Source organism: Medicago sativa, chromosome 3 (genome assembly GCF_051527215.1).
Source record: "Medicago sativa cultivar Bolivia chromosome 3, Bolivia_mono, whole genome shotgun sequence".
NCBI classification, from domain to species: Eukaryota; Viridiplantae; Streptophyta; class Magnoliopsida; order Fabales; family Fabaceae; genus Medicago; species Medicago sativa.
This window is the reverse complement of record NC_140751.1, coordinates 80,713,401-80,722,278: the sequence shown is the minus strand read 5'-3', so window position 1 is coordinate 80,722,278 and position 8,878 is coordinate 80,713,401. Positions and strand designations below refer to the sequence as shown.

General features: G+C 34.0%; 1 protein-coding gene across 1 annotated transcript; it reads right to left on the bottom strand.

Annotated features, from left to right (window-relative positions):
* Positions 1 to 186: 186 nt before the first annotated feature.
* LOC146940750 (elongation factor P (EF-P) family protein) lies at positions 187 to 8,878 on the bottom strand. Its single transcript, XM_085754473.1, has 11 exons — positions 8,580 to 8,878; positions 8,468 to 8,498; positions 8,348 to 8,361; positions 8,200 to 8,250; positions 6,574 to 6,643; positions 5,829 to 5,898; positions 5,641 to 5,708; positions 4,802 to 4,907; positions 2,447 to 2,486; positions 1,333 to 1,400; positions 187 to 569 (listed from the first exon to the last, which is right to left on the bottom strand). Exons 1-11 carry the CDS (start codon positions 8,787 to 8,789, stop codon positions 557 to 559), a joined length of 741 nt encoding a protein of 246 aa, XP_085610599.1. The 5' UTR covers positions 8,790 to 8,878; the 3' UTR covers positions 187 to 556.

The following is an 8,878-nucleotide window of genomic DNA, read 5'->3' as shown; positions in this document are numbered from 1 at the left end:
CCACTTTTGCATATCCTATAGCGGGGACCACTACACTGATTCGACCCATTATATATTGGCACCGCTTACTTTATTTTCATACTTTCATTTAATGACGTAAAATAACAAATTTGCTGTCACACCCAAATAAGTCATCTATCTATAAGTTGATAAAAGATGACGTTCACAAGAAATTGAAGACAAGGATTGAAAACATCTCTTGCAGTTGACAATCAAAGTATCTTGCCCCGGATCCCAAACACCAATGAGTAAACTCAGTGGAACCGATGACTTTTTTTTAAAACTTCAAGAAGTGAAATAATTTTCCAATGCTTCTCTATGACGTACATAAACTGAACCAAGATATACATAAAATTCAGATATCACAACTAAACCTAAATTCATTGCCCACGGATACATTAAAATCATCGATTGGGACATAAAGGAAAGGCTTATTACCTAGAGATACAGGGGAGGGGGAAAGGATAGCATAGGTTGTATCTGGTTCAAAATTCATGAGCATAATAAAACGGATGTTTGTGTCACACAGTCTGCTCAAATTCTGGCTGAACACACCCTATGCCTTAGCCCTGAGAATGAAGAGATAAAAGTTAAAACAGCCTTGCTATTAACATGAAAATACACTAAATCATGTAGTATCATATATTTCATAAATTCAACCGATAACAGCATGCCACCAGAGCCTACAGTAATAGAGACCAAGGGGATAAATTCCTTGCCCATCCTCAACATACAGGACCAACATGAGAAAGAACGAGAAAGCATTTTATAGCAGAGAATTTGATACAGTAGCTAGTATTATTTTTTTCGGTAACCTCGCAGATGTTTTTCATTTCCAATAGTTAAATTTTCCATCTGCATGATATGAAAAGCAAATGTACAGTGGTCATCCCGTGAGAGCGAGCTCGTAGGATTTGGTTTATAATGTTATAATGTTGGTGATGACTGATAGGGATGATACTGAACACGCCAGAAAACGGATGGGGTTGTTACAGATTATGTTCCTTCTCAGAACTTTCCACATTGCTAAAGAGAAGGACATAGCAAGAGAAACAACTTACACGTGCTATAATTAATAATTTGCTTTCACACTTACGTAAAAATGACAATCATGATTCCATGTCAAATCACAGTTAAAAAAATCTAGCTACTGCAGTTTTCTTGAGAAGCCATAAAAGAATGGAATACAAAAGTTGTGGGAAAGAATATCCTCCTTAATAAAGGGGAACAATAATCAATCTCACAAATACAAGAGTGGCTTAATGCTTAATAAAATAGCAAATATCATAAGTTTTATCATCAAATGCTTTGACTTTTAGTAGACCAACTAACCTTTCAATGTAGCAGTCGTCCTCTGTATTAACAAGAATGGCATCACCGGCTACAATGTGAGGGGGGACCTGGAAGATGTTGATCATATGGACAAACAAGACATAAGCACTAGGCCTTACCAACAACAGATATTGAATCGATTTATTTTAAGTCAAAGGGAAAGAATTTATAACAGAGATACCACCATATTATCTTTTAAAAATTAATTCGCTAGTCATGTTGATTTTGTTGAAACACATGTGAATATTGTAAATATGTGAATAATATCTTGCAAGTACATCGATTATGATATTTTGAGTTTCTTATAATTATTTCATTGTGTATATGATAGAGCCTCCTGGTGCTCTATATAGTTCAGAGTTCCAACACTGCGACGAATAGATTTCGTTATGTGTCTCTCATTTTCCTCTTCGCATTACATGATATCATTCAAAGCCCAAGACGAGCCAAACACATCGCATACTTATCAGGTGGACTCACTACCATCCTGTAAATGTTTTTTCCAGAAAATTATAATTCAACTCCAGGCAGGGAACTTTTCAGCCTTGGGTCAGATGGTTAGATAACAATCAGTAGCAGAATACATAAACCTCCTGGGCTTAAAAAATGCTGGTCCAATGTTGTTCATTGCATTATTGAGGGGATAATAATATAGTTATAAATAACTAATGCATATTCTTATTGATTGACACAATTTTAGAATTTTGCCAAAATTATATCATGGATACAATACAGGATATATATTTGAAAGAAAATAGTTATAGACATCTTAATTAATCATATTCCATTAAGATTTAGTTAGGTATCCCCCTAAAATGAGGGTAAAATTTCAGGGATTGGATTTTTATAATTTCGCATATTAAACTCCTCAAATTATATTCGTCTCATTTTTAAGAAGACGCTAAACTGATCCCGTGTGTAATAAGTATCATGCAAGAAACTGCTACAGTCTCCGACTTTTGAAAAGAAAAAAAAAGTCTCAAATAATCGTAACTTTTGCATGACATAACAATAAGATTTCCATGATTAGTTGCACATCTAAGTCATTTTTTTACCAATTACTTATGCTACTGAATAAACAAAGAAGGAAAAATGAAATAATCATTTGACTTACTTCGATTGTAGGGCCATTGTCCAGTGTTACCTTTTTATTCCTTAAAACAAAAAGGAAGGAAAAAATCAGTACATAATTAAATTGAATGGAAATTATAGAGATACTGTTATACTCCATCTCAGAAATTGACTTCGTCTTTGCTATCATGCTATGTTTAACATTTGTTAGATTCAAACTGATAGTAAGCAAAATTCTATTGATGCAGAAACATAAAATTAGTCGGACACTTAAAAAATAACCAGCATCCTCACACAAATTGAGAACTACACATGTGAAGAAATATCACAAGTGTGAGACTTTAAAGTTTAATATATATAACTAGGAATATGGGGTAAGAACGCAAACAATTTAAGTACTACTCTCTAATCTAATCATTTGGACAGCATTACTTAGTAGGTCAAATATTAATGACTAGATACAGATTCAAAGGTTTTGTGTCTCAGATTTCTCTCTCGCATGAAAAGTATGTTATGTACAACTCAGTCAAGCTCTACAACAGTGGGAAACTTGTTCATGCACTGCAAAGCAGCTACTTTACTATCTTTAAGGACAATTCCTTTCCCATAAGTTTACTTTAGGATAGGAAAAAGTTCTTAACTTATATTCAATCACTTGCTCATGGATGTCTAAACGGAGTTACCATTACCAACAAACAATCAGATCGAAGAGATTGGGAAATTAGACGGCCCTTCCACGTACAAGGTTTTCTTTAATGTCTTAAGAGTTTGTCTCAATTGCAAATCTCCAACCAGACTAATGTGGGTAAAAAACTTCCTTCCTCTGCCTGTTCTCTTTTCTTGATTTCAAAATTTTCATCTCCTACACCAAGTAGAGATCTACAGTAATGTTGACAACAAAAGACTCTTCAACTTTCAAGTCAGTTCTCAAAATTGATGAAGACTGCAGCTCCAGTTGACATTGTGAACCATAATATAACATATGATAATGTGAATGACAGCAAGGTATCACTACACATATTACATAACAATGGATGATGTAGGACTGCCACAAGTTTTAGTCAGGATCATGGCTAAGAAACCAAAGGAAAGGAATGTTTCTTGACACAGGACAATGATTTTACAAACACGATAATCAATGAAGATCTCGGAATTTATAGAAATTGGCAGAAAATGAGGATAACATTCTCCTCTGTATATTTGTGTGATCCAGTAGAGAAAGCACTAACGTTCTAACGCGAGTTATAATTAAACTAGACTCTTAATCCTAATTGTTTAAGGAAAATGTAACTTTGGAGAAGAGATTATATTGTTTTTTGCTCAAGAGTCATACATTGCTAGAATATAAAGCATAGTTGGTTAAGCAGTGTTAATATTTATGTAAATAATATTTTGTTTATAGTAATATTAAGTAATTAAGATAGAAACAATATCGTAATTATTATGTGATTAATACTGAGATTGCAGAAACAACCACTCTACTACAATTAGGGAAAAATACAAAGGAGGAAATAACATGATTCAGGGCTGAATCAAATGATTTGGATCTTATCCTATTCTCAAATCTATTGGATATTTTTGTTCTTATCCTAAGTCAAACTATCTTTCCTAACTGTCCCAAGTCTTGACAGGATGTGAAATTGAAGAAAACACTCACACGATCATATTATTCTTTGGGCATCAAAATTTGTGGAATAGAAGCTACACTGACCTCATTAAGGTGGTGTTTAGTGCTGCAGGAAATCTTTCACTCCTTGGGCATATCTTTATGAGGGGATCCAAATTTTATGATATATTTTGGCTGCCATTCAACTTTTTTGGGAATTTTTTCTTTCTGTTCCTTAAAAAGTTTTATCCTAAGTTTTATCCTAATGTTTGGTTAAAGTGGTATTGCCAATAATATAATCAACTTCTAATTGTTTTTTTTTTTTAAAAATTGATGAATGTGCTGTTTATAACTTTGGCAGCAACTGTGAGTGAATTCGTAACTTTACAGCCTATAATTTTCCATTTCCACAGAAAAGTCCCACCTATGAAGGTGATGATGATACTTTTAACTATCATTCGAAAACTGCATGCTTGGGAATGTCCTATGACTGGGAAACATAGTTGGTCTCCTGTATCAACATAGGAAACTTTTATTCTTGCTCACTCTTCCACGATGTTAAAGACATTTCTAATAATATCAAATACGACCTAACGAGAGGGCACATAAGCCCGCAAAAATAGGTGACATTTTTTTAACTAATAAGAGAGTGATTGTAACTTAAAGACAATTCATTGGCATATTTCATCAAAAAATATTCAAAGGCATTCACAACAAGAGGAAGGAAAAGAAATGCAAAGGTACAAGATCAAGTAGTTTTTTCTATATCCAGTAATGGAGAAAAATATGTACCTTGGAGTGGCTGCAATCACCTCCTTGACAGTACATATTACACGTTTTGGAACTGTTGCAGATATAGGTTTGTCATCGTAAAATTGTACCTTAACTTTCATTTCATCTGTCAACCGGGCAACAATATAATAATTAATTAGTAATACTTCTATTACTAATCATATTCATGAAATTAAAGTTTGCTACTCGATCACTATCAGAGGGTAAAATAAAACATAACATTACAGTTTGCTAATCATATTTATGAACATACGAAAAATCACAGCAAGAAGGTAGAACAAGGTCGGAGGGGGGTACAAGCCTTGAAGACAAAAAAACAGGTTATCCCATAAGTGCAGAATGACAGAGAGAAGCTACAAATGCAGAATGACACCATATACATAACAGAAGAGAACGCTATACTGACTATAATAAAGCTTGAATTGTTACGCAACAACAGTCATGAATGCATCAGATAAATAAACCCACAGAGAAGATACTTAGACTTAAGCAGCTATGAGAAGGAGATACAACACTGACCACCTAATCAGCTAGAGTAAACTACAAATGAGAAAGGTTAAGTAGAAATGAAAATTCAGGGAAATACTCGGGCACCAGTCATGACATTGATTATGTAGGGAATTCACAGTAACACATAGCAATAACAATATCAGAATTGATGACAAAACTAGAAAATGATTGGTAACGAGCTAGTAGTTTATTGGGATAAGGATGCTGAGTATGACCATTAAGTGCAGTTGAAAATGTCTTAATTTTCCATATAATAGATGATAGGAATCTCTAAAGATTCTTAATTTTAACAGCAAAAGAATAGTGATCAAGGGTAAAATTTAACACACCTTGTATGTACAAACAATTCTTGCCAAACAACTCTTTGGAAACTTCAATTTGATCCAACGTATCAGTGCTGAGCAAAAATAAATGGAGAAACCGCGTTAAATAGCTATGCTCCCCAAGAGTTTCTTGTACGCAACAGCATAGAATGACATACCGACAGCGAAACAGGATGAAAGATGTAGGAACTCACTCCATTAATACTACAGTACCATCTTGATCCGTGCACATGTACATGAAATTCTTTTCCTGAATATAGGCTTCTGCAACAATTTAAGAATTGTAAGCACGGAAAAGGATACTGGTCAGCTCTCAGCAGGTGTGAAATGTCCTAGCATGCCACTAATCAGAAAGAGAACAAATTGTCCCAAATCTTATCATTCAAATTAAAAGATGTAATTGTAGAATATGTATCCAGAGAGCGGAGACACAAGCTGTTACAAACCCCAAAACAAAGTCCAAAATATTTTTTGCGAAAGATTTCATTTGAACACACCAAAACAGACAGAAAAAACACTTATGTATTGAATGACCGAATCACAGACAAAGAATAAAGAGGGGAATACTTTCAACTTTCAAGGGTTTCCCACTCGGTAAAAGGCTTTCCATTTTACAACCAATACCCTACTTTGTTTAACAAACTAACAAATCTACCATCCTTTCTTCCCCCCTCTCCTTTTATTTAATCTAAATTTCTAAACCCATCAGTCTTAACTGCCCAACCACTTCACTTCATTACTATTCTAACTAACTATTAGTGACCCAATAATATGTCCTTCTGTTTTTTGTTTCCCTAGGAAGAATGACTCAACATAAACAAATTAAAGAATCCTGACCATATTATCAACAACTAAATAAAAAATCTTGACACCGACAAACAAAATACATGATGTTATGCTGCTCTGCTGATAAATTTGTATATGAATACAGGGACATACTTTCGAACTCCTCATCAGTGGCAATTCTTTGCGATACCTTGGTTCCCTGGATAATGTCAAGAAGTTCCACCTATCATCAGAAAGAGCTACAATTGTCAGTTATGCATGGAGTTGAGAGTCTACAAGTTATAAGTTACAATAAACAACTATATCCAATACCAATAGCATAAATATGCATAGGCAGTTGGACAAACCAAGCAAAATGAGATTGCATTTAATCATTGGTCGTTCCACAGTTGGCAAATTAAAATGGATTGACAAATGCCACTGTCCAAATATCACAAAGCCTATTTTTGGATAATACCATGTTAAACACAAATAAGACTGGTAAGTTAGAATAAAACCTAAATCAACACTCTGAAAAAAAATCATTACTTGATCAAATTAAACAATATGATCCTTTGAGATCATGTATCAACATCTATGTTAAAGGTACGAAAAATCGCGTATTCATCAGTTATTAGTTGATCCTAATCCTTCAATGAGACTGCTTCATGGAAAACTGTTTTCCTATCAATCATGTGTTACAAAAATACATCTCTAACATTTCGCCATTTCGGTCAAGCAAGCAAATCTAGCAATCTACAATTAAAACTTTCCTACCAAAGGGAGAGGTGGATTACAAAATCTAGCATGCCGTATTTTGCAACAAGAAGTTGGTTCTATTTGTCAAGTATGCAGTGCCGAAGGCACAGATTTACCGATAGAGAGAGCAATTACCAATGATATAAAGTCAAAGACTCAGAGAGCAAATGGCCAAAATACCAAGTCAGTGTCTTGTTACAACACACACACACACACACACACACAATAACCAAATATGTTAGTGAAAAAATGAAATAGTTTAAAACATGAGAGGTCGTGCCCCTCCAAGTATTTTACCTGAAATAGAATGCAGAAAATACATTTTTCCTTTAAATTTATGGCAAAAAGGCCTCTCCGTAGGTCAAATAAAAGCCATCGTAAATATATAAAATAGTAATAATTCTTTTAAAATATAACTTGCACGTTAATATTCAGTATTCACTTGGCCAGTTCTCTATTAAAGACAATGTACATTTATGCACACATCACAGCATTACATTTCAAACCCTAATAGTAATAGATGAAAAACCAAGGCCCCATTTGAATATACGGCTTAATTTGCAACTTAGCGCTTATGATAAGCTATTTTTATAACAAAAGATAAAGTTAAATTAAATTATTTTCATATAAGCTATAAACTATTTTCATAAGCTATTTTGTAGAGAGCTGAAAACAGGTGTTTATGTCAGTAGATAACCTCAAATAAAGGCTGTTTTTGGATTAGCTTGTTTGAGCTTATCTACTGACATAAGTTTTGTGAGACTGTATAGGAGAACTTAAGAAAACAGCTTATGACAATTTTCAAAAGTTTTTTTCAGCTTATTGTCATAAGTTCTTAGTTCTCTAATATAGTTCATAAAAACAACTTATAGCATATACAAAAACAATTAAACTTTATTTTATCTTTTGCTATAGAAATAGCTTATGTGCTTATACATAAACACTTATCATGATAAGTCAATCCAAACAGGCAGCAGATAACATCTGTGAGCTGATAAATAATGATTGGGAACATGTAAAATCTTGAATAGAAAAAAAAACCTTGAGTGTGGCTTTTCCTCGTCCTTCATGAGAATGCTCTACTTTAAGAACCTGAACAAGTTCACAATAAAAGAATAAGACTTTCGATAAAAACATTGAATGAATGAATAGAAACTGATAACAACTCGATCAAGAAATGAATCATTACCTCGTAAATGCGCCCTGGAATTAAGCCATAAATTTGTGAGTAAGAAGAAAATAACAATTGATGAAATGAACAATCAGATGCTAAATTTCAATTGAATGATAATAGAAAAAGCAAAGTAACCTTGTTTTCCGATCTTTTTTCCGACTCTGATCTGCAGTGAAAAATGTGAAAAAGTATAAGAATCGGCAAAGATTTAAAAACGGTGAAAGATGAAGGTGAAGATGATGCGTACATCAGAACCAACGATTTTGTTTCCACGTCGTTGAATGGTGGACCATGGAGTGGTGAAGGAGTTGGTGGCGGAGGAAACGGAAGTGGAAGAATGTGGTAGTGAGTTTAGCGGAGAGGAATAAGAATGAAATTTGAATGATGAGAGTGTAAAGAGAGATTTGAAGTTGGAATTGTAGAGAAGTTTCAGTTTCTGCTTCATTACAGCTTGCATTTTCTCACTCCACCCCGCGCCGAGGCCGAAGTAACACAAAAACCCTGGGTACCAAAAGTAGTCAAGTACGCACGCACGCACTTCTCCTA